Source organism: Apteryx rowi, unplaced genomic scaffold, assembly GCF_003343035.1.
Source record: "Apteryx rowi isolate R43461 unplaced genomic scaffold, aptRow1 scaffold_2, whole genome shotgun sequence".
NCBI classification, from domain to species: Eukaryota; Metazoa; Chordata; class Aves; order Apterygiformes; family Apterygidae; genus Apteryx; species Apteryx rowi.
Window position 1 is genome coordinate 2,831,939 of NW_020448307.1, and position 26,502 is coordinate 2,858,440.

At 38.7% G+C, this 26,502-nt stretch overlaps 1 protein-coding gene across 6 annotated transcripts in view; it reads left to right on the forward strand.

Moving 5' to 3' along the window:
• The window catches only part of RAPGEF6 (Rap guanine nucleotide exchange factor 6), a 141,144-nt gene that overhangs the window by 76,010 nt on the left and 38,632 nt on the right, over nt 1–26,502 (forward strand). For 4 of the 6 annotated variants that reach the window (XM_026063114.1, XM_026063117.1, XM_026063116.1 and 1 more), the window contains 9 exons: nt 9,342–9,473; nt 18,359–18,542; nt 19,432–19,568; nt 20,510–20,668; nt 21,241–21,393; nt 21,886–22,050; nt 23,632–23,739; nt 24,116–24,319; nt 25,072–25,180. In XM_026063114.1, the coding sequence (XP_025918899.1) occupies nt 9,342–9,473; nt 18,359–18,542; nt 19,432–19,568; nt 20,510–20,668; nt 21,241–21,393; nt 21,886–22,050; nt 23,632–23,739; nt 24,116–24,319; nt 25,072–25,180 (1,351 nt within the window). Of the gene's footprint in view, nt 1–9,341; nt 9,474–9,526; nt 9,670–18,358; nt 18,543–19,431; nt 19,569–20,509; nt 20,669–21,240; nt 21,394–21,885; nt 22,051–23,631; nt 23,740–24,115; nt 24,320–25,071; nt 25,181–26,502 lie in introns of those variants that run through there. The other 2 variants (XM_026063118.1, XM_026063119.1) reach the window with 2 other exon arrangements.

Sequence of the window (26,502 nt, forward strand, 5' to 3'; positions counted from 1 at the left end):
GGGGGGGGGGGGGGGAGAGAAAAAAAGAAAAAAGGTATGAAGGGGATGGAAGGGTATAGTGACCAAAAAGGAGAGACGGAAGCTGAGAGACAAACATTAAAGTGCTATGGTTCAAGTCAGTTGTTTGATCTTTTTAATTTGGCAGCTTTATTTAACTGCCGTTTTAAAAATGAAGGCAAATACCCCTTTTTAACTGGCTATTCATAACAGTAAACTTTCTGTATCAGCTGAGGAAGGCAAATTGGGACCATTAAAGCACTTGAGTGTGGTGGAGGTTGAGTGATGGCATCTCCTAAATCTTGGAGGTTACCATATGCAATCACCGTTAATGCTCCAGAAGTGTATTAATGGGATTCTGGCTTAAAATTGTGAAAACCTCTTAATGGAAAACATCAGCTAATAAATATATAAAAAAGCAGATAAGGTATAAGATTACTGACAGTCCGTAAAACCAAGGAAGGGGAACGCGGTGACGCTGTCTGCGAAAGGAGAGCGCGCAGCCTCCGCGTGTCTGCGGCCGGTGCCGCCAGCGTGGAGCCCTCAGCTGCACCCCTTCGTCCAGGGACTCAGGAGAAGCGATGAAAACTTTCGCTATCCAAGTGTGTTGAATAGAGTGAGGCTTTCACTTCCTTATTGTCCGTTTTTCTTTTTCCAGTTAACTTGAATTTTAAAAAGATGCTGTATGCTGGCTGAATTGTACATGCTGTTTCCTTTAGTAATTTTATTTCTGATTATAAATGCTTCGGTCAGTGGCCTCTCACTCCAGTATGTTTCTGACCATGTTTAATGAACATGCCACCTACCCAGGGCAAAACAGGATGGGCGCAAGGCTTCCTTATGCATTGCAAAAGCTAATTTATAGATCCAGCTTCCCTCTTTTCAAGACTATTTTGCCAATTCATATTGTATATGCTTTTCCTATTTTCCAACATATATTTTAAGGTTATCCAAACTGCGATAGGAAACATTCTTCCCTCCCCCTCCTTTCAAAACCTGTGGAGCAAAGTTACAAATGAGGCTTTTCCATTAATTAAAAAAAAAAAAAAAAGCCAGTAAAATCTGAAGTCAGTCAAAGAAAATGTAGCATAGCAGCAAGAAGGGCATAGCGCTCTGCTCCAAAGGAAATTCTTATGGTTTCCTTGCTGTAAAGAATAGGAAGTAGAAAAACAAAGCTCTTAGATTAGCCCTTCTACATCCCAACTTCTGCCCATTACTTAAGACTTATATGGTTGCTTTCTCTATGTATAAACTTGACAATAACTTCTTTTATATAGCCTTAATCTTTCCTGGGGACCCCATCCAAAATCTTCCTGGGGTGCACATAAAGAAAAGTTATTCTTAGGCTAATAATCACTTTTGCTATTTTTAACCTGCTTCTCGAGAGTAGGTTGGTTGCCATCTTGTCAAAGCACCCATGCTCTGCTCCATTACACAGGGCATGTGTGTTCTTAAATCAATTGCACAAAATTAGGTTTTAAGTTTATTCCCAAGTATTCTATGTGACTTCACTGCTGGCAGTGGATGGTGGTTACGTGAGCAGTAACAGCCGCTGCAGACCCTCGGCACTGGCCTGTGGAAGTTGGCTGTTAGCTTGTGAAGCCTACAGTGTATAGGCGTTGCTACTCCAGTTAGTTTCAAAAGTAGAAGCATGACACTTAAAGTTGGCAAATCACTTCTTGTAGAGCATGTGTAGCCGTAGGTATAGATATGAATATAAATGCAGAGCTAAATTAATTATTAGATAATTTTTAATTATTAATTAGCTCTAGAAAATGAATGCTGGTTGGGAAATATCCATTCAGACAGGTATGTACTTGATAGCATGACAGTTTTTGATATCTTGCTAGCATCTTTGATTATCAGACTGCCCCAAGCCAGGCATCTTGAAGAAAATTAGATGCTTTCAAATGAGATTGAGAGATGCAATTCAGTCTATCAAACCGGAGAGCTTGAAAACGAGGTGACAATTCTTACTTTTAAAAGGTCAGCGTAGTCACAGAGGTTATAAAGTGTGGTGTGGCTGGAGGGAAAGTGCTACCCGTGGTAACTTTGCGGGGTGGTAATGGTGATGAATGTTACGTTCTCATTACCAGAAAGGAAGCTAACTGGATGCTTTCACACATAGTCAATCTGTTCACTTCTGATATTCATCAGTCACACACAAACCTGAATAACCCAGGAGTTTCTGGTAACTGCGTAGTGGGGTCAGGTGCCGCAGCCAGTGGTCAGCAGTGGCAGCGCTGTGCTCCTTGCCTCTCAGGTATGCTTAAAAGAAATCAAATCCTTATTATAATTTTGGGAGTATTACTTCTGTCAGAATTAATTACTGCTATCTCTTTACAAGACAGGATTATGATGACCCCTTAGTTTTGGAAAATCTGGAATTAAATTGTTATGTGGACTTCAGTTTAACCGTATTTTTCTTCTAGATTATGGTTCATTTTAGTGTAGTACTTCACCATTCATGAAAGTTGAACTAGAAACAAGCAACATTTTGCTACATCTAAAGAAACAGCAATTAAAGCACATTTGCTTAATATTTTTTGGAATTATTGGAATTATCATTATTGCTTTACTTTGCCAAAGTAAGTTTAATAAACTTTTCAGAAAGATGCACAAAGCAATGCTTTAAATGTGAAAAAGTGCCTAATTTTTAATGAAAAATAGTTAGTGTAGCTGACTGCCTTGTTGCTGCAGTAAAATTTGTAAGCTGAATTATTTCCAAAAAACACTTTAGATGAAAATATGTATGTTCTTGCATGTTTGTCTTGCACACAAGCCAAAGTGAAGGGGTAATAGTAAGGGACTGAGAACAGTAGGAAGACCTTGTATCTTTTGGGGACATTTGCATGTGATTCAGCCTTTCTGTCAAGAAGTTTGTGCTGGGAGGAGACGTTAAAGGATGCATGTTAAAGGTAGGGTGTTCCTAAGCTGCTGTTACGTTTTTAATGAATGTCTTTGCCTTTAAGTTCACTTTTAAAATAATACAGTAATTTTTACGATATATACATGTATGTATATACTCTTAATGGCTTTTCTTCTTTCAGCGATGACAAACGTTTGCCTTTATGTTAAGCGTTGTAGCTGAGGAGCACATATGGTTAAATGAATAATTTAGACAAAGGGCTCGCTTTGTATACCTAGCAAATGCCACAATGCCGTGAAATGTCTCCGCTTTGAGATGAGATGGAAATTAGCTCTTTAATGGTGAGACCAGAAACACCCACTTTCCTATGACATGAAAAACATTTTGGATGTCATTGATTATGCAAAAAGCCATCACAAAGCTGAAGAAAACCAAGTCTATTGAATAGATTAGCCCTTCCTGTAGACTGACACTCTCGCTTGCTTGTTCCCCCTCTCTCAATATAGATATTTGTAAGTGGCTGTTAGATTTTGAGAATAAGTCTGAGGATTTTTTTATTTGGAGGGGGAGCAGCAACACTTCTTTGTAAGAGTTTTAGTAGTAGTGAGTAGTGTGTGTTTGTGTTTTTCTTTCCTTCCCCCCTTTATTTTGCCTCCATAATATTGCAAATACCTCTAGGTGAAAACATAGCCAGTGAAACTTTGTCGGTTGGTGCCTGTTATACAGAATGGAAGATGCAACTTCCTCTAATTTTTAGTGCCTGGGTACAGCGTGTAGGCATGTTTCTGTGTTGTGTGAGATACAGGTGGCTCCATTTGCACCCGAAGAGCATCTCGGGGCACATTTGGTGCACTAGCGCATTAGTCTTTTGGCCAGGAACCCAAAAACTCATCAGCAGTCTCTGGAAGAAATCCTCATGTCTTTGGTCTGCCCTTGTTAGCAAACTAGTTTTAGAAAGCTGTAATTCTATATTAGACCAAGATGTCCTGATTGCCTGTTTGGGGGGGGGGGGGCGGAAATCAAATATCCTTTGCAAGTATACCGTGTTGAAAAGTGAAAAGGTGGAGGTAGGCTCGGGGGGCAGTTTGGCTCACCAAACCGTGCATTCGCACGAGCAATCCCGAGTTACTGCTGCTCGCTTGCTCCATGCCATCCCGTAATTCTTTTCTCATTCAGACTGTTTACAATAAATAATCAATTGAAATGCAGCATGTTTTGAATGGTTAATTAGGAAATCAATAATTTTGGAACAGGATATTGGATTTATGAATTTGACAAATTTATTTGCTGTTAGACTATAAATTGCTTGCGTTTAAAGAGCCCTGTTTATAGCTTTTATGCTGTATTACTCAGCTTTCTCCTGTTCTTTGGTTATTCTTTCCTCTTTAACCATTTTTAGTTGATGATAAAAACTTTTGCTAACAGAGGGAGATCTGTAGTGGTTTGTTTCGTTAGGGGCAGGCTCATGCGCCACCCTGAAGGGAGAAATCAAGATTGATGGTGGCAATAGCAGCGAAAGCCAGAGTAGGCGTCCAAGGAAAATGAGAAGAGGGAGGCTTCTCTCCATGGCTTGTTGCTTTTGCACTGTCCTGCTGCAGCATTTTTTTCATTCCGGGGCTCCTTTCCATCTGTTGGGTGTAAAGGTGCAGACCGCTCCAGCACTGCTCCTCAGCCTTGTCTCCCTCCGTGGGCGCCTGTGGGCGGGCTGGCCCGTGCCATCTCCTGCCTGTAGGACCTGAGCTTTCCTCTTGCACGTGCTGCTCTTTGACGTTGGGAGACTCTGTTGTATTTTACAGTGGGAGACGTGACAGGTTTGGGGCTTCCAGAGGTCTTTCATGTGATGCTGGTTTAACTGTCCAGCGTTTGGGAGCAGGGGTTGCTCTCGTGCACAGCTCTGTGTTTCTGGGTGACACGAGAGCGCTGCTGCCCGTTGCTTTGGTGCTCGATTGCTGCATCCATAAAACAGAGCAAAATCCTGGCTCCTGGTGGACCTTGGGGCATCTTCACCTTATGGGCGTTTTCCCAGTGCCTATGGGTAGAGTTTAGTATTTTGTGCATGTCATTTTTATTAACCGCTACTCCGAACTGGTTTCCACTCTAGTTTCCTTGCCTCTCCCTGTCTTCCCGGCAGCGTGGCTCCATTAGCAGGCCTCAGCTGTTGTCCCAGCGCCTGGGATGCACGTGGTGCCAGGTTTTTGTCTCTGAGCACCATGTGTACCATCTTCAGAAAGCTCATGTACATATGTCTAGTGGAAAGAAGTCCAGGCTGCTGTCACTTCGGGGTTTGTGTGGCAAAACACAGCGACGCTGCCATTAGGACAAGCTTCTGCGAGAGGCAGTGATTTTCCTTTCCTTTTCTCAGCAGCTCCCATAAGGAGGTTTTAAGAAGGTATTGCAGACGGCAGTGTGCGATCGCTGCCTGTGTTTTCCCGACTCTGTGGGAGGGCAGAAGTAGGTGGCTGTGCAGACCGTAACTTCTATTTTCTTGACTTCCTTTCACACACAGCTCTGAACCACAGTATAGCATTTTTGTAGGGGGGATTGTGTTAAGTATCTATTTGTTAGAAAAGGTCAGTAACAATAATGTGCATATTAGCACATTAAGGACTGGGTATTTTGGGAAATCCAGATGCATTCATATTTTTATTCCAGATTGTGACTGGTTCTGAAAAACGATATTATTGTTTAAAGTGACATGTAAATAGTCCATTTTTGTATGACTCCTTATGAGAATTTCATGGATATTCAGGGTTTTTGTATCTGTGGCTACTGGGGCACGCAACTACTCAGAGCACGATGGAGGTATTTACATCTGCTTCTAAAAGTTTACAGTGTGGACATGTAGGTGAACATTACTATTCTGAACTTGGTTCCTTAACATATAATTTTTCAAGATACTGATGTGTTTTTAAGTTTCTCTCACAAAAATCCTAGCTGGATAGTGAGAGATTATTTTTCGCCAGTGGCTTGGACAATTTTAAAGCACTTTCAGCATCTTCATTACCACATCCAGCAAGTCATTCCTGCATCCGCTTTCACTTTGTTACAAAAACACCATGTCCATGGATTGCTGCTTAGTGAGCTCTGAAAGAAGGAACAATCAGTTTGGGTAATAAAAACGACATACAGGAGACGGAAGCTGTGATTTATTTGGGGAGATTGAGTAGAGCACCAAGCAGCACTTTAAAGGTCACTTGTCTCAAATAAAGCTTGTATCTCTCTCAAATTTAGAGAGAGATTGCACTGTTTCTGTACGTATAACCTGCATTAAATGTCTTTTACAATAACATATTGCGAAGTCCAGCGTGCACATCGCAAATGCCTGTGTGCTTTATAAGCAATGGAGATTAATGTGAACAGTGGCGGGAGGAATGCGTATCTGTCGTAACGCGATTACCAACTTTGTTAGAAGGGCTGATTTGGGAAGGGTGTTGGCGCTTCGAGTTGGTCTTCGCGTATTTATGAACGTTGCATACAGACAGAACTTCTTCTCTCCTGCTCCAGCAGTGTTTATCAAATTAGATATATAAAATAGCCTTTGTCACAAATATCTTTAAATTAGCTAGATCAAAACTGTGCGTGGCAGTGTGTGTGCCATGTGCGGTGTTGCACTGTTTCTGAGCTAGAGTGAGTTCACTGGCGCTAGTTTTTGGTGTAGAGCCGGCACCTGCCCTTGTCCTCCTGAGCCTCTGGTTGCTCCACTCAGGTTGGTGGAGGTGGTCCCGGGGAAAGCGAGTGTCCCCCCAGGACAGCGCGGGGCCGTGGGGTGCATGCAGCACGGGGTCGAGGTGCTGGTGGCCGTCGTGGGCCTGCCGAGCTGGGAAGGCCCTGGAGAACCGGCGCTGCCCTCGGTCCTGCCCGTTCTGTACCCGAAGCCATTGGAGCCGTTCTGAAAGCTTCTAAATCATGGTGGATCTCAATCAGGCTTCCCAGCGCCTAACTGTATTGCTGCAGTCAGTGCAAGACTTCTCCGTGGATGGAGGAAATGTGGCTGAAGCTCAATTCTGGGCCAGATGTTGGAATAGGAAGATTATGAAGATGGAGATGCTTGGAGGAGCTTGCAGCACTAGTGTGCTCCTGTTCAGCTGGTTGATTTGTTCCTTAATTTACTAATGCTTCTGTGTGTGGGGTTTGGTGATTTTATATTATTTTATTATTATTATTATTTTTGTTATGCTAACCTCTGGCATATCAGTGGCCGCGAGCAGCCCTGTCTGATACTTGCTAGCAGTTACCAGGTCGCTACTGGATTTCATCCTGCCCGGTGAGCACGCGGCTGCCCATGGTCCATGCGGGGCTTTGCGTCATGCCTTGTGAGCCATCGCGATATGGTGCATTTGCCGAAAAGCCGGCTAACTTTGGTGAAACACCAGGTGGCAGAGCACGGGTGTCACCCGGCAGCACGCGCAGCGAGGGAATGACCCTCATCAGCCCCACGGTCGGTGGTCACTGAGACATCGGTGGCTTAGCTAATGTCCAGGTCTTGAGACTTTAAGGAAGATAATGTAATGTGACCCTTTCTCCCATGTGCCCGTGAGAAGTAGTAAATTGAATTTCGATGGTATTTTTCTGTACATGGCGCACAAAAATGCCCTGTAAGAAGTATTCGTTTGGATTTAAAAAGTGACTGTCTAGTGCTCTATACTAAAACTAAACCTCTACTTTCCTGCTCCACTTTTTATCCTTTTTGTTGCTGTTGTTTAAGAGGTCGCATCACCGTGGACGTCAGCTCGTCTCAGGTGCTGGCAGATGACAAGCGTGCCTTTTGGCCAGGATGCTGCGTTTTGTCAGCTGAGCGGTTTGACCTTCTTGCTGTTCTGGAATACTGAAAATAGATCTTCCAGTCTATAAAACTTTTCGGTGTCTAAACATAGTCTTCAAAGTGCAATGTTTCCTTTATATTTGGAGCAAGTTCACTGTTTTATATCTACTGTTCAGGTGGGGTTTATGGGAGTTTTGGAAAACTTTAGCAGTCTTTTAATTTTCTTTTCAAATTAAAAAATCTGCCTTTCCAAATACCTGTGAATAAAAAGATATTAACTTACAGGTCAGATATTTTATACTTTATTTTTTTATAAGTAAAACGTATATAAAATGGAATAATGTAGCTATTCTCATATTAAAAAGTAGGTTTAGAGTCTTTCATTTCCCGTAGTTACTTTGGAAGTGGCTGGGTTTGCTTGTTTTAGAGCCCATAGGATAGTCGTGTTCGAGTAAAGTATGCGATTGGGTATTACTGGTGTTGCAGCATCCCCCATGCCGCTCTTAACACTTTTGAAAATCAAAATTACGTTTAATGTGTCGGAGGGACTCTCAGCCTTATTTGGGGGCAGGAGGCACCGATAGCCCCACTTACGATTTCAGAAAATACGTGAGCAAGTGTTTAGTGTTTCTGTGCTCTTTGAAAAACGGACATCAAAAGTGTGATTCCAAGATCTGGTTTCCATTTCTCGTAAGTTAATATTTACAAAGTTGATGTCGGACTAATAACATTTGTACAATGCTATCTTTAAATTAGTAGGACTGAATACTTCATCTAGTGGTTGACACTTTTCTGGAGTTTTGCTTGTTTTGCAAAAGAACAAACCTCCTTTTCATTTTGATCGTAACTTGGTGCTGTCATAGTGACTTGGGATTTTTTCTGCTGTGTCACAACAGTTTTTAAAGGAAAACTATGTAAAATAATAAAACGTTTTTTCCATGCAATTGAGTGTAAATTTAAACAATACTGGAAAATACATGACAAAATAAACAGCTGAATTAGAGGCCCGGTTATTTTCTGGTATTCCATGTGGCTCTGATTCTTCAAAAGCATACTACTGATTTTTGCCTTTCTTCTTTTTTTTGGTAAAAAGGATGTGTTTATGAGCTTCAACCATACACTAAAACTTATTTATCTGTATATGTGTGCTCACTTATGGACAGATATATAAAATAGAAGTACTGTAGTGCATACCAGAAATGCATAATATTCCTCCTGTGTACTCATTTTCTTAAAGGCAATTTAAAGCATATTATAGACCAAAGCTTTTGTTTAGATTACACTTTGTTTTGTTTTTGATTGGTGTTTTCTTAAGGTTATTCTTGAATTAAAGGCGCGAATTTTATTTGTAGATATGAATCCTATTTCTTGCTGGAACTAATGTTTTTTCCAGATTGTGAGCTATTTGGCTGCCACCATCTATGTGCCATTTTGTGCACTCTTGCTAGTGTTGGTGTATGCCGCTCGGCTGTAAAGAGCCGAGACCCTTGGTTTGGGTGCGTGCTAAGGACGCGTGCTTTTCTGTCGGTCGTATGTTATGAAATGCGGTTGGGCAAGCTTCATCTAATTTGACATTTCCTCAAAATACACATCGAGTTGTAGGTGGGTATTCCAATGCGTAACAATGGTTTTATGAATAACTTTGTCTTCAAATCAGTTTTATACGTAATGTTTCTTTTTTCCTCCCTTTCCCCAAATCCATTTTATTTACAGCTTCCAGCTGATCTTACCAAGATGCATCTTACAGACAGTCCTCACCCTCAGGTGACTCATGTCCCTTCGAGCCAGTCTGGATGCAGCATCGCCAGTGATTCTGGGAGCAGCAGCCTCTCTGATATTTATCAGGTAAAATTGCATTTGTTTCTTTCTTTTTTCTTTTTTTTTCTTCCTTCCCCCAGTTGGAAAACGCATTTTGCTGTTCCCAGTTGCCATGGGTAACATTCCGCATTGCTGTGGTGCCAGGTGTTTATCCGGAACAGTGAGGTCAAACTTCCCCTTCGTAAGTTTGTGGTTTGCTGCTGTCTGCCGGAGTTTTGTTGAGGTTTGTGTGCTTTTGCAGGGAACCTTTAAAACTGTTTCTGTAATGATACATGTGTGTTCCTCTGATGGCAATTTGTACTTTATTTTTTTTTCCTCCTTGCCACAGATTTCTTTAGCAATGGGTTAGGTGGGAGTGACCAGAACGTAGTGGTTAAAGGATTTGGAGGTTAAGATTAGTGTTAGTGTTTTGCTTCGTTATAGTCTTACTACAAACTAACAAATTGTCATTTGTATTGATTAAAAATACATTGTAATGAAAAACGAGTGGAATACAATACAGCATACAATAACATAAATGTGCCCCTGGCAGATCTCTCTGTCGTTTGGCGTCAGACTTGCATATGGAAAGAATTTATTTCTCGTTTATTTAGTGCCATATTACGCACAGTGAAGACTTATTTTTGCTTTGCGACTTGTTTTTTTCCCTAGTCCTGATAATATTGAGAATATCTTGTTTCCATTAAATTTTGGCTGGAAGCAAGAAAATTGGTTTTAAACATTCTAAATACAAGCAGTGGCTGTTTAACCAAGACTGCCTCCTTGACGCTTCAGCATATGTCTCCGTGTTGCTTGGCTGATTTGCCACCTCCGGAGCTAGGAAGAAGTGAAACAACCTTGTTGTAAAGCTCCTCTTAGGGAGGCGTGCGTGCTCGCTCTTCACATCTTCATACGCAGGGAAGGGAGCTTTTGTTCTGAAATAGAACAAGTTTCATGAAATTCTCACACTTCAGTCAAATGCATTCCTTGACTGTTTGCTTTTATTGTTAATGAAATGTTCTGTTCGGAAAACAAAAGCGTGGTAATAACTGAACTTTCTGCAGTGATTGGCTGCAAAGATTCTGGTGTTGCTGCTTGTGAATAGAAGTTGAGTAAAATCCGGAGACAACTTACTAAGCATATAAATTCTTGATTTTCTGATCCTTAATCATCTGTAAAGGAACAAAAGCTGCCTGTCCAGGGTTGAAGTGCAGGGCAAATTTTGTGGTTTTGCTCTTTCTGGTTGAGGAAGGTGCTCGTCTTGGGCTTGTTTTGATCAGTACGCGTGCTGCTTTTCCACTTCTAAATTGGGATTTGACTCTAATATTGAGTATATAGCAACTGTTTAGTATCATGTAGGTGTAACTGGATTTTAGACACCTGTTCCCTTTCTTTGTGTATCGTCTGGGTGCCGTTTCTGTATCAGAAACAGGTTAGTGATGCTTCTGATTTACAGCAAAGTATTGCTATTTAGTTTTAAAGATAAAGCATTAAAAACAAAAAAGCCTTTAGAACATTAACCATCTGTATGCATTTTTGTCCAGTTTAATATATTACCTTATGCCAATGTAGGTCTTGATTCTTTAGATTTGTTTGCTGCTGGAGAGATCTGGAATAACTTGCATCCCGGGGAGGGTCCTTTTAAAACGCTCCCTGAACACTCTGATTTCCGAGAGGCAGTGCTGGGAGACTCTCTGCACTATTGTGATTTTTTTTTTTGTTTTTTTTATTAGTTTTGTTGGCTCAGAAAATAATTAGTCAGCACCGCCAGAACTAGTCTGGGTATTGTTCCTTAACGTCTTGTATATGGAAGCTGATAGACAGTTTTCTTTGAGCATCTTTTGCGTGGTTTGGAGAGGTTGCTCTAAGAGAAAAAGCGCTTAAAATATAGTATGGATAAAGAAAATATCATTCCAGTAGTAAGTGAATGCCCCATCCTGTGTAGTTAATTAGCGTATTTGAAATGTTATGTGCCCACTCTCCAGAAAATGCCAAAAAAGCCTAGCTGTTAAACAAATAAGAATTATGTTAACAGAAGAAATAATGGAGTAGCAGATTAAACAATTGAGTGGCGCTATAAACAGTGGTGAAATGTGTTTTGTATACTTAGAGGAATTAATAATTTATTAGCATAAAAACGAGTGCGGACTTCCATTAACTGTGCGGAGGGAGGACTTTTCAGGTAGGAATCTCCTTTTCGGCGAGGCTAGCCCAGCCTGCCCTGCGTCCTGCAGGGCGTCCAGGCAGCCGGGAGCTTTGCTGGCCCTGCCGGCGGCCACGGTGATGTCTGGGGCAGGTGAGCCACTGCTCGTCTCGTGGGAAGTCTTCAAAGGTGGTGATATATTGCAGCAAGATAATGATGTTTTGAAGAGTCAAGCTTTTGATGAACTCTGTGGATGAAGAAACGGATGCAACAGGCATACCACTAAATAAATAAACAAAAAGCCCTGATTTTTTTCCCCCTTTAATTTTTCAGTGTATTTTTCATGTCTAGCCCTTGTATGCTTAATGTGCAAATACTAACTTATGAAAAGATGCTGGGTTCTTTATGGGGCTTATTGCCTTAATTATAACAGTTACAAAGCTTTGGGAGAAGCCATTCATTGTTTGCCATCCAATTTTAAGTACATTGCTGTGGTTTAATAATGTCATGGCATAGTATTTCAGATAGCATTATGTGCAATGATGCATCAGTGTGGGCAAGTTTTGAAATCTGAAGGAATAAAAAGGGATGTTTTCCCCCAAACTCGTATTAATAATATAGAGAAGCGCTCTGATAGTCAATAAGAGTATGCTTTAAGTATTAGTGCATTGGCTCAGTAGCAGAAAACGTTTTTGGTACCTTAAGATACAGCTTTTCATAAAGTATTTGGAAAATGATGCTTTGCTTTTGCAGTCAGCTTCATACCTATTGCATGCCAAATTCTGTAGCTGTATCATTAATGTTAGCAAAGGAAAAGTATTTTTGAATAATTTTATGATTAATGTAGTCTTGAAATGACTTTCTGAATTAATAGCATCTTAACATTTTTTTATGCAGTAAGTAGTGCAAATGTGATTTCAGAAATTAGAAAATATGATTAGAATGGTAGAATAAAAAATGAAACAATGTTTTTAATTCAAATTTGAAGAGTTTCTGTTCATCTGTATACGCTGTATTCATCAATAGTGTTGAAACGTGGTTTCAGTTGTTCCAGCTGCTTCACGGTCCAGGATGTTAAGCAGGAAATGACCGTAAAGCGTAAGGTGAGATCAGCAGAAAATGAGGACTGCCTTAAGCACTGCTGTGAACATATTATATTAAACCCTGACTTAATTGCACAAACCAGTGAAAACAAATGAATGAAGGTATCTTCTCCCTTCTCCCCCATCATTACTGCTGCCTGGTGGAGCTTTCAGTCTGTCTGTAGTAAAACTTCCAAACGTATGCATTGCAAATTCCAACTTGCCTGGAAAACTGCAGAGCAGTGACTTTTTTCTTTTTCTTTTTCTTTTTCTTTTTTTTTTTGTTAAATGATTTTTTTTTTAAATAAATACAATATGTATATTTTTAATTTAAAAACAATTTTTTAAATTTGCATGTGGTGGATTTTTTTTAGATTCTATCACAGTAGGTTGCTTGCAACCCATTTCTTAAAATATGCTTAGTTTCAGAACTATAGTGTTTAGACAGAAATAGGGGAAGCTATGTGGTTACATGTAATGGTTGAAATGAGGGATTATAACTTCTGCAAGCTGCCCCAGTGATGTGTAATAGGTATCTTCAGGGGAAAATAATTCAACAGGTATTACATAGAGAAAACACCTGTCTTTGCTCCTTCATAATTTAATGAATTAGCTGTCTGTGTCAACACATTGCAGTGCCTTTCTCTGCTGCTGTTCTCTTACAGATTGACAAATTCTCATTTTTCTTACCGGTTTAGTTTTGTCAGTGCTCTGCTTGATGTTTTTCTCTTTTTTTGTCGTCTTTCATTTATCACTTTGGTAGTAGATACTATTTGTGGGCAGCGACATTATTGCCCAGCAATAATTCCAATTGCGGTTAAGATTTTGGTACTAAAATGGATTATCTATAAAATATTCATCAGGGAGTGGACCTTACTAAAGATTTTTCTGTGAATTCTGAAAAAAGGTTTAGGCATTTTTCCCCCGATAGAATTGGCAGGAGGGAAGGAAAAATGCTCTTAATAGCAGGTCTCATCAGGAATCATGAGCACTAAAATACATGATCAAAATCATTTATCTCATGGAGTTATTAAAGAACAGAATTAACATGCCTAAGTCTCAATTATGCAATTCCTTATTTGGTCTGCAATAATTAAAATCTGTCTTTTTAGTTTTTTAAGGTATGTTATCACATAGTTTGTATTTTTGTACTTTATTGTCATACAATTTTTATAACTGTTAATGACCCGTGAGTTCTGCCTTAGTTCTTGTGCGCTGCAGGGTCACAGCACTGTTTGGCGTTTGGGAATAGCTCCTGCTTTGCATAGCCGTAGTTGCATTGCCGTTGCAGTGTACGTGCTCGCTGCGCTCATTTGAAGCGTGAATACCTGTGGTCTGTCGCTCGCCTTGGGTACCTTGATATTCGTAAGAGACTGTTCGCTCAGTAGTAGCAGCTTTCAGGAGCAGCCTCTGTAGTGACTTGGAAATACATTTTGTCTCTCTAGAAACCAAATATACCTTTGGTGTTTAAAGGCTATATTATACAAAAAATTAATTGTAGCAAACTGACAGCTGAATTCTTTCCATGAGAAGCTGAGTTTGCCTTAAAAACAAAACAAAACAAAAAGCCCCACCAAAGCTACTCTGTTACCCATTGTAAATTGCAGGGTGCTTTACAGTGATTTCATTACTGTTTTTGAGTTTGGGTTTTCTGGAATTAGTCTAGCTTTGAATTAGAAAAAAAAAAAAGTATCCTTTGCAACTAATTTATGCTTAGCTTAAATTTCTCATAATTGATCTAGTGTTGCTCAGTTGCTTCCAGGAGAGGAAGCAACGTGACAACCGAGGACCTTCTTGTGACTGACACAAACCTGTGGTTGTTTACACACCTCCTTGCTGGCTGAGAAGTCCTACCAGATATGAAATAGGAACTTCTCATGAAGTGTATGTAGCTGATACTTTCTTCTGCCAATATGTGATTCTGACACATTTTATAGTGGAATACATATCATTATAATGAAAAACTTTAAATGGCTACGTTTAGGGCTTTGAGTTCCAAAGTGCAGGCCAGTCTGCAGGACATCTGCATGATCAAACTTCAGCAAACATGGCTTTTTTTGGTCTGGTTAAACATGTTAATTTGCATATCATATGATGCATATCATTTGATTTATTCATCATCAATGATCATTTGATCATTCCTGCTGCCTTGTTGATAGATATTTTTGCCTTCTAGACCCAATCCTGAAAATCCCTATTTGTGTAAGATCTGAGGATTGGAGCCTTTGGTTGCGTTTTGTAGACTAGCAGTTCGTGAATTTTTCCATTAAGGCTAACGTTGATGTTTGGTAACGGCAAGAGCCGGAGCATCGTGCCGGGGAGGAGCAGGTACCGCCGCAGAGCGCTGGCCGTCGGCGTCCGCAGGGCAGAGCCCTCCTGCCTCCCCCGGCGCTGGCTGAGCTGCTGCTGTGCCGGGGCCTGTAGGCGCGTCGTCTCCGAAATGCGGTTTGAGGAGCATCTGTGAGTTCATAGCCAGTTGTGTGTGTGCTTGCAGATACCAACAGGGCCCGGTAAAAATGAGGGAATCTGCTCTTACTTTCTGCGGGAGCGTATCAGCATCACGGGGGCTGGAGAAGCGGTGTCTGGCAGGCGACGCAAATGCTCGGCGCGGTGTTTTAGCTCATTGCATTAGCTGATGGAGCTGACGGCTCCTGACGGTGGACCTCCAGGAGGGAAGCATCGCGTAGCCTTCGAGAGATGCATGGAAGCCACTTTCCAGAAGCAGCGTGCTCCGCTGGGATGCAGCGTGCCCTTCCCTCCCGCCGCGGACGGGCCGTCGCCTGGCTGTCCTGCCCGGCCCCTTTGCAGGAGTCTTCGTGGAATCGGCTGTTTTATCCGGGCCCTGCTAGCAGACAGGAAAGCGCTTGTTTCCTGTGATCTCGTGCCCTTGAAGTAGCTTGAAAAGGAGGAAAAGAGAAGATTGGTTTATCATCCTGTGTAAGATGCACAGGGAAATTTTTTTTTAAAATCACTTTTCTGTAGAGCCTCTGTGCCTAAATTCTGTTATCTTTGCTTGAGGTTATCGAAGTGGGAATTAGTGCTGTACTCGGGCTCACTGTGCGTGGAAAAGCTAGTATGAATTGTGGCTATTTAGATGAAGAAATGCTAGAAAAGTCCTTGAGTAAAATGCTGTACTGATCATGTGCTGCTGAGACTCTCCAAGCACAATTTGCACTTGGGCTTAATTCCAAAACTGTTAATATGAGCTACATAAGCCAGCGAAGTGATGTAATATGAAAAGGATTTAACCCTATATATGGTTACCCTCCTTTGAAGAAAATATTTGTTAAGTCGTTCAAGCCTTCTTTCTCAGATTTAATGGGTAATTATTAAAATGAAGACAAGCTGAGAGGTCCAAGGTTTTATTTAAAAACCAATATCTTTCTGTGCAGTGAAAGAAAGAAACGCTGCTTAATCTGTCAAAGTATTGAGAGTTGCATTAACAGGTCAACATGAAGTGTGTGGGAATATGGAGACAGCACAGTCTGTTGCGATTAAATCACTGAAAATCAGTGTTTTCGATGATGTAACTCTGTCCTCCAAACCAGTTACTAGTTTATGATCAGATCACTTAAAACGGTAGGCAAGATAAAAGCTTAATAAATTTCATTGAGTTAATGATCTAGTTTGAAACATTTCTTGCTTAAGAAGAGTGAAATAACTCTTCTGAATTTTATTTACTACTTAATATTCAACCATTGAAGTAGGTTCGCAGTGGTTATTTATTTGTACCTTATGGAGCCTGGACCTAGAACAGCTCTGGTCCAGGGCAGCGTTTTCTTGCAGTTCTTCCTCCAGTTGCACTCAAGAAGTATTTGGAAGTGAAACGCTACAGCTGCATCAGGGAGTCGGTGTCCATGGCCAATGTTCGAACCTGCTGTGGGAGACAGTGCGGCTCTTCTGACACTTCCCCAAATGTCTGAAAATGAAGTGTAGGGGCATATTTGTTGTCATCTCAGATTTGTGCCTCTAAAATTATACCAAACCTGACTGTGCGTCAGGATATATGGTGATACTAATGACATTTTTTGCAATAAAATTATGTAAGTTACTGTATAAAAAAAATTTGTGCACAACTTCACAATTTATGTCAATGCCAGTGGGAATTCATGTATAGAAAATTAGAATAGGTTTCTATTAATTCAGTGCAAAAATATAGTTGCTAGAAATACTACTGCATTAACATTTAATACTTTGTCATCATCTGTTCAAGTTGTTGTATTTGCTGCTGTTCATGTATTGCTTCGTCTGGCCTTGTATGGGTTTTTGTTATTCAGTAAAATGGATATTTTGGATGCTTAGTTGAAGGGATTATCTTTAACAGAATAAAAATTAAATAAACTTTAATAATGGATAATGAGAATAAATAAGAAAAGTACAGAGGTTTAGCCCTTGTTGCTGGAAGCAAGCACATGAGAACTGCCACAGTGACAAGCAAGTTAGAAAAATATTTGGTGATTGAATGATGGAAATTTTACCATTGCCCATGTTTACTGTACCTTTCTCAAACCCAGTCCCTTATTTGTGAGGTCTTGTGGACATGTAGAGTGATGCATTAGTTAATCTTCAGTGCATCATGAGGGTTTGTCTTGTTTTGTTTTCTTTTAAAGCAAAAGCAAATATTGTAATTTTTTTCTTTTAAAAAGCATGCATTTTCCCATAATTGCCTTTACCCTACCCTGGCACATCTTGTTGTTCAATTCCAAAAAATGTAAGCCAAACAGAAAAATGTTTTGCATGCTGGCTTAAATTAAAAAGAAGTGATTAAGGAAATATTCTGTAGAAACTGAAAAATTGGAAGTACTTTTTTTTTCTTGCCTTCCATCTGTTTGGAAAGTTATTTTTAAGGAGTTAAATGATTTAAACTTTGCATGATTCTTGTGTGATTGTTTTCTGTTGCCAGTGTTGCTTTCTCTTTCGTTGTTGCTTCATATGTCTTCTCAGCGTGATGTCTCTATTGCCATCTATTGATGACAGTGGAAATATTTCTACAGACATTGGGTAACCAATGTTGTTACTGAACTATATTATTTTTTGATTAATAATATTATTGACTCTTGAGATCTGTGAAAAACTGTTTCGTTCATATGAATTCACAAGAGAGACTAAATCCTATAAACTGAAAATTGGCCTATAGAGGGAAAAAATAGTAGTCCTCATCTCCTTTTTTCAGATGTATCTACTCAACCTGACATACCTGTAACATGGATTTTAATTCAGGCGTATAACAGTACTGAAATTAAAAGCAAGACCCAGTCCCTTTAATTTTAGTTACTCAGTCTGGTTATTTTTCCTCAGTGTCACACAGTTAGTATTAATATTAATGGTATTATGTTGCTTCTAGTTCAGTAGGGCCGGGGTGGAGGGGAAAGGGAATGAGATATTTTAAAAAAAATAAAAATAGAGAACAAATGGTCCAATATGCTAATTTTGTTTTCAGAAGTCATGACCATAATTCATGTAGCATGGTGTTACTTTATGCCAATGGTGTATATTTATACCAGCCTTCCTTTAACTATGGACTTTAGTATAACCTTTTTTTTTTTTTAAGTTTATTTGTTAAGGGAGCATATTTAGCTATTATAATTTCTAATTTAAATCGTTGGTCACAGAATTTAATTTTTGTGGTATTAGCTACCTAAGATAAGACCATAAATCATGAAACTGGAGGCACTGAACTCTTTGTCTGATGGATGTCTTCTCTATAGGCTACAGAAAGTGAGATGGGAGATGTTGATTTAACAGGTCTTCCAGAAGCACCTGTAGACTCTGAAGATGAAGAAGAAGAAGAAGATGAAGATATTGACAGAACTTCGGATCCACTTCTAGGGCGAGATGTTGTACGAGAGTGCCTTGAGAAAGAGCCTGCAGATAAAACAGATGATGATATTGGTGAGGAAAAAAAAAAAATCTTCATGTAAAACTGTATATGTAACACCAGTAAGAGAAGTGTATCTGAAGTTTGTTCAATGCATAGTGTTAAATGTATATCCTCATAATTATGAATGATTGCTTCCAGAGAACATTTTGCTCTAGTGATATTGTTAATTGAATGATTTTCTTCCAATACCTGAGAGAAGTTTTGTTTGGAGAAACTAAATATTAAAAAAACAGCCTTTGAGACTCTTGAGATATTAAGTATTGCAAGTGATCCTATCTGTTGAGATAGGGATGGAATTAATAGCAAGGTAATTTTGACTGCCTGAAACTGTTGAATTTCTTATGGAGTATCAAAGAGAACATACTAATACTGCAGTTCAGGCATGCTAATTTTAAACTGCAAAAGATTTAAGATGAAAATAATTTACTGCAAAGTCTAACCAGAAATTGGCATTAGTTTAACGGTAAAATTTGGGTTATGCTGTACTTTTTCCTCTGATTACTTCTCTAAACATTGGGAAATCATTTCATGCTATTAACAAGCTTATAATTACCATATAGTAAGGATATTTTTAATTCTTCCAAATGTTTGAAGTTGAAGTGCTTTTGCACTTACCTAAATTGCTGCCGTAATAGTCAATCCCAGCATGATCAAGACGGTAGAGCTAAGTTCCCTTTGTTGATGATATCATGCCTACTGCACTCACTTAGCCACAGGCACTAATACCAATTGTATTGCCACGGAGCAATTCCTTCTGTGAATTTAGCTAGGAGGTTTAATATACTTGTTGAGAATACGGTATATTGAAATGTATGTATATTTAATATACTTGTCAGGGTAAGGGCATAAGGAGGCCCTGGGCCTTGCAGTCTTCATATCAATGTTTCTTTTGTCTAATAGAGCAATTATTGGAATTTATGCATCAACTCCCTGCCTTTGCAAACATGACTATGTCTGTAAGAAGAGAACTTTGTTCTGTGATGATATTTGAAGTGGTAGAACAAGCAGGAGCCATCATACTGGAAGATGGGCAAGAAGTAAGTTGCTGCACACAACATAATTCGAACACCATAGGCAGTAGGTTAGCAAGCACATTTGGGGGTTGGGGACTCTGGAAAAAGCTATTTCCCGTCTCTGCACCTCTCCCACACCTGAAAAGCAGAGAGATCTTCTCTTCCCCTGACCCACATCCAAAATCTGCAGACTGTAGCCCATCCTTTCGAAAGATTCTGCCTATCCTATTGACTTTCTTCAAGACTTTAATGTGATCAAATATAGACATAAAATAGCATTCCATAGTTTATGCTGCAGATGGTCAGGCTCCTATATTAGGTGCTCTGAACTGCTATCTCAAGATACCTCTCTCTGTCCTTTGATTAAAAAAACCCGAATGACCAGACATGCCGCTCCAAGAGGACTGTGTAGCCCTGCCTCACATCTCTGATGGTCACCAGGTGGATACCCTGGGGAAGAGTGTAAAAACAGGGCAAGGGTGTGATTTTAACTTTTTCAGTCTTGTTCATGAGCGGTATGATTGATACTGAGGGTCAGATGGTGTGAATATCTTTTCTACAACTTTCATTTTGATTGTAAAATTTTAATCTTTTCTCTAATGTTGACTATTCAGTTGTCCTGTTTTAATGGCTTTATAGCTTCCTTCTCACTAAGTAGTACAAATATTTTGTAGTGATTATTCCAACTATTTCAAAAACAATCCATTTATCAGCATTACTCCCTACACATTAGTACTGGGAACTTTTGAAGTTGAATGCATTCTTGTTACAGTCGTCTTTATTGCTTGCCTTACACTACACCCTTTAATGAATTAGATACTGCAAAATATTTATATGCTGTGGTGACAGCAAACATGAGACTGCAAGGATAAGCCTCTGTGAGAGAAGAGCATTGAAAATTAGAGAGCATATAAAAGTTGTTGAATGAGTTTCACTCTTTTTAAATTTATTTTTATTCCCTTTAGCTCGATTCTTGGTATGTTATTTTAAATGGCACAGTGGAAATCAGCTATCCTGATGGGAAAAGCGAGAGTCTCTGTATGGGTAATAGTTTTGGGATTACTCCCTCTCTGGACAAACAGTACATGAATGGCGTGGTTAGAACCAAAGTAGATGATTGTCAGGTAAGATTACAATTTTATACAACTATCTCCTATTTTTAGTCCTCTAATAAACGAAAATGGAATACTCTCATCTTAAGGCATGATCTTTATCCCAGGAGCAGAAAAAAGGGAGTTGGTATTTGGTGGGCAAGAGGCTCTGTTGACATTGAATTAGTGTTGAATTAGTTGTACACTCTTAGCAGCTGTGCCTTGTTTCATACCTCTGCTCCTGAGAAACGGGAACTTCTGCTTTGTGCTCGAGTGTAAGCTCATAGTCCACCCTAGTGCTGCTCTGTAAGCGTGCTTCACATGCAGTAAGAGTAGTTAAACAGAAAATATCCATTTCCACTTTTTACGGACTTTGTTCTCTATATGTTTAGCCCATTTAGCACAAACTTTTGGAGACTGAAAATGGTGATCAGTTCTATTTGTCTTCTGTTTATAACTTTCTCTTATCTAGCTGGACAGAACAGACTGGGGTTGATATCAAATGCTGTGCTACTGTGGTGGTGGTGAAGCAGCCCGCAGATGGGGCGGGGGGATACATTCATGTTTTGGGTATTTATTAACAATCCTGCGTTGCTGGGGGGCAGTTTGTGTGTATAGCCCAGCAAGACTACTGGAGGATTCTGAACCACGTGGAAAAAAACACTCATAAAGTGGAGGAAGAAGGAGAAATTGTTATGGTAAAGGAACACAGGGAGCTGGATCGCAGCGGGACCAGGAAAGGGCACATAGTTATCAAGGTGATTTTCTTTCTTTGCTTAATTTTCCATTAAGCTATTAAACTTTTATTAAAAAAAAAAAAAATTTGGTTTGACTCTAGAACACATGTTCAGCTTTGTCTGTCTTAGCACAATAGCTTTGATTAGAAGGAATTTATATTATTATACAAATGTAATTTTATCACCCCTTTAATAAAGCAGGATCTGTTCAGCACATGTATTTAGGTTTTGTTTAGGGAGCACCTCTTGTGCCTCTTTAATCTGGAAGAGGAACTTAACCGTTTCATTAAAATAAAATTATGGAACATTACTGATTTTTCTAGCCAGATACTACCCATGCACAACATATGGGGTGGAAGAAATATGAAAGTGTAGTTTAAACACCTTAGTGTTTTTCTTTGAGTTTACCATAACTGAAATTTGAAAAGAGTATGCTGTCATGGTTTAGTGCTTAGATGCTCTAGAGAGTATGTAGTAGGATATATGAATCACTTCTTGCATTTAATTTTTAAGGCAACACCTGAGCGACTCATCATGCATTTAATAGAAGAACATTCTATTGTGGATCCAACTTACATAGAAGATTTCCTTTTAACGTACAGAACATTTCTAACAAGCCCCTTAGAAGTCGGGAATAAACTCCTGGAGTGGTTCAAAGTAGACAGCCTCAGGGATAAGGTTTGTTTCAAACTAAGAGATTAGTGTTTGTAGTGACGATGTCTCCAAATTTTATTTTATGTATATGTGTGATAAACTAGAATTATACTGCAACTATTTTAAAATATTTTAAAGCAAAATATTTTTCTGTAGTATCAAGAAATGTTCCTCCATATTGTTGTATGCATATAGTATATTGTTCTAAATTTAAGTATGTCACTGCTCCTCCTCTCCAAAATGTTGGTTTTTTTCTATTTAATTTTAAAATATTAAATGCCAGTCTCTGAAATCCTTTTCTGCCAGAAATTCAGAGGAATTAAGTATTTGTGATTTCTTGGGCTCTCACAGCAACATTGCGCTTGTCTTGCATAATTTTCTTCAGTAAGCCCTTTCAGTGTATTAAGCACACTTTATATGAGCAGCTTTTTACAAACTATATACTTAAAGTAAACTATGATCAAGGCAGGTGCAGTTGATTAAAGTTCCTGTAAATAGGATCAGGTTCAGCTCTATGTAAGTGTGTGCACATACACATGGAAAGTTTTCATAGTTTGGAACTTTTCTCCACATACAATTTGTTGAAAACTATGGCAATAAAGCTCTTAGCCAGCAGTTTTATATGGTCTAGCTTTGAGCTGAGGGAAACTCAACGGACTATCAAAACAGTTAGTGCACTGAAAATTGTCTGGGGTCTTTTCTTATGGTTACTGGTTCTCTTATTCCTTTTTTCCATGCTGTTCATTTTGGCAACTACTGTTTTCTTTTAATATTTTAATTTCTCATATTCTTAAGTTAAAAAAGATAGTGTAGTTTTCAGTAAAGCATTTCTGTTTAATGTCTACATGATTTAAATGAATAATTTGCTGGTAGGGAAATATCAAAACTGAAGTGCTTTGGAGCTGTTTTTCTTTCTTTGCATAAAATTGGCTGCTACTTAGCATTGGTTTTAGCACCTTAGGTATGAGACACCTTGATTTCCACCCAGGTAATTAGTGGTATGTTGGGTAATATTTTTAACAAGTTGAAGTTTGGCACTTTTGCATGCAGGGAAAAAAGGGAAAGAAAATAAATTTGTCTCAGCAAATAAAACTGGATGTTATTTTTAGAAGAGAGAAACTGCTATAGATGAGCATTTTTGTATGACGTGGATGGATAGAATAGCTGGCAGACTGCCTTTGTTATGAATGGTAAAGTAATTCTATAGCACATACAAAAGCAGCCAGAAAATTTAACTGAAAAATCTTACAAGATAATTTTTTATTATCACAGTATATTTCCTAGAATTTTCCTTAGGAGATATCTTTAGGTACCAGGTGATGTGACCAAGTTGTTGTTGTTGTTACTATTGTATTTTTTTTAATTCATTAAACTCCAATTAAAGTGAAAGACAAAAAGATGATTTCAAGTACAAATGACTACTTCTGTTTGTTAAATTTGAAAGGCTGGGGCATTAATCCAGAAAAAGAATAGAATGACAGTTATTCCTTGTTAAACAGATTAATCTGTGTCGAACAGCATTTTGTCATGTTTTGTATTCTTACTTACTTATAGATTGAAACATAAGAAAAACACAGGTACCTTTATATAAATCCTTTTTCACAGGTTACCAGAGTGGTCTTACTGTGGGTGAACAACCATTTTAATGACTTTGAAGGAGATCCTGCTATGACTCGATTTCTGGAAGAATTTGAAAAAAACTTAGAAAATACGGTAAGACCAAAAAAAACGACTGTCACGCTCTCTAATGCTAAGCATTTTGATTTTCCTGTGTGTTACAGGTAACGAGAGCATTGTAGTCTATAAGCAAGCTGTCTACAGGTGACTTTTAACACGGATATATTGTTAAATATGCATTTAGATACAAAGCCTATGTAAAATGGCACATATAGCACTCATTTATGTGTCTTGGCATTACTGCAGAAGAGGACAAGGTTTAATTAGTAAGATCGGGATAGTTGGGATCATGGGTATTTTTTTCTGTCACTTTTTTTCCTTTTTCCTTTTTTTTTTCCTTCTCTTCCCAACTATTTTTCCATTTCTAGTAGAAGAAACATTACATTCATTTTGTGTGTCTTCTGGGTTACAGAAAATGAAAGGACATCTCAGATTGCTGAATATTGCTTGTGCTGCCAAGGCAAAATGGAGACAAATTACCCTGCAAAAACCTTCTAGAGACTCGCCACTCTTTTTCAGCCTCCTTGGAGGAAGTGACAAAGGTTTTGGTATTTTTGTAGAGACTGTAGAAATAGGCAGTAAAGCAGCAGAAGCTGGACTTAAGCGTGGTGATCAGGTAAAAAGAAATTAAAATATTGATCTCTTATTTTAATAAAAAATTCTGGCTCATCAACTGTGGCATTTACAACAAAAAGGTTAGACTGTTTACTTAGGAGTAAACATCTGATTAATATTTTATTTTGAATATTATAGTTCAGCTTTAAAGTTACATATGTATTAACTATTCTCTTCTATTAGATATTTAAATATTTCAAAATATTCAAAATATTTCAACAGTTCAAACTATCAAATGGGAAAGAAACCAAACTGTGGTTAATTTAGGAAACTTTCTTAAAAGAGATGTACAAAACAGTTTGATGGCTTCAACTTACCATATTTGCTTAGTAGAGGCACTGATTCTCATCAAGTGTAAATCGTCGCAGTTTGCGGGTGCTGGTGGAGCAGTGACAGTTCACACCAGCTGCAGATCTGGCCTTTGATTCCAGTATCAGTTCTGCAGCTCCTGAGGCACCTTTTTTGATTAAGGTGCAATTCCTCATTACAAGAATGTCAAGCTATCACAGAAGACAAACTTGGCTAAAACATTGGACAGGTAGAAATGCAGTTCTTTGCTTATTTACAGGATATAATTTCATGGAAGTGATCAAAATATTTATTTTTCAAGGAATGTTTTCATGCTACAGGTCTTATAAAGATGATTGAACTTCTGGAAATGTTCTTACTGTACCTGTATTATCGCATTTGTATTTGTAACTCTATCATAAATAGTTGTCCTCCTAAGAGTTCAATTTTTATTTCTTCTAAAAGATAATGGAAGTAAATGGACAGAATTTTGAGAACATTACATTTGTAAAAGCGCTGGAAATCTTAAGGAACAATACACATCTCTCCATTACTGTAAAAACAAACATTTTTGGTGAGTGGACTTTATATTATTTATATGTGTGTGTGTGTGTATATATATATATATATTTTTTTTCTTTTTGTATATGTAAAGTAAAAGAAAGACTCCAATCTTTCTAACCTTAGAACTGCATTAGGATACCATCTTTCTTTCAGCTTACTCCAGGAGTGAAGGATTGCCCAGAAGTCCCCTAGTTGTGCCTCCGTGTGCTTGGATGTATTCCTGTGTGCCAAGGGCTGCACATTGGGTGGCACAACGCCAGCGTAACCAGCTCTTTCCTCCCTGAGAAATCCTCAAATGACTGTTTAAGCGGCTTTAGTGTCCCTTCATGCGATATGGCTGAAATGGAGCCAAGGGATCTGGGCCAAAATATTTTGCCAAGAAACAGCAAAAATGTAAAATCTGGCTTTCATAAAACTTTTTATAATGGCTGTGAGAATGATAGGATAAATTGCCTTTACATCTAAAATAGAAAATGGGATATAAAAAGCGGTATGATATATAAATGTTGGCTTTTAATTGTCAATATGAATATAAACACATAAATACCTCTTTAAAATCTCAGTCGAACCATCTGCTCTTTTTCTGTAATCCTGTTCAGGCAAGAAAATAACCATAGCTACAGAAAGAACAAGGCTGTGTGTTCAAGACAGATTCTTTCTTCAGAGTTGTGTCTGAGACCTTCTGATGGTCTCGTGTTTTTATTTTCTTATTCCAGTTACCTGCCTTTGTCCACTGTTGATTTTCTTTGTTTAGTTACAATTTTCTGCTTATTGCTAGGCAAATACAAGATGTTTCAAGATCTTGGCAGCTGTTTATTATCACAACCTAATATCATAATTTCAAATAAGTTTAAAACAAGTGGTAATCAGTGATCTAGACTAATATGAAATAACATAAATCATAACTGTAACTGAGGCAGTGATAGTTTGCTCATTTTGCTTAATAAATGTAAGCAATGTACATTTATGAGTGGATTGTAAGCTCTCTTCTTCCTGCTCGTTGTTAAAATTTCAAGGCAATTTCTCTGATTATATTTTAAAGAATTCACTCTTGGTTTTTTTCAACAGCGGTATTTACTGTTATGTCTTTTTAACTGAGTGCTAAGTACCTGATGCTGACCATGAACAATCACCATTCTTATATTTGAATTTGTGCTGTGAAGGCTTGTAGTCTTAAATTTTGTAACATAGTAGAAATATGCAATTTGACTGGAAATTTCTCTACAGAAAGCACAGGTTGCCTTGTTCGTAGGGACAGTCTGAAAAATCAACTCTGTACAGTTCTGTGTTTTCCTCCCATCAGCATTTGTTTTCAACAGAAAATACCGTATT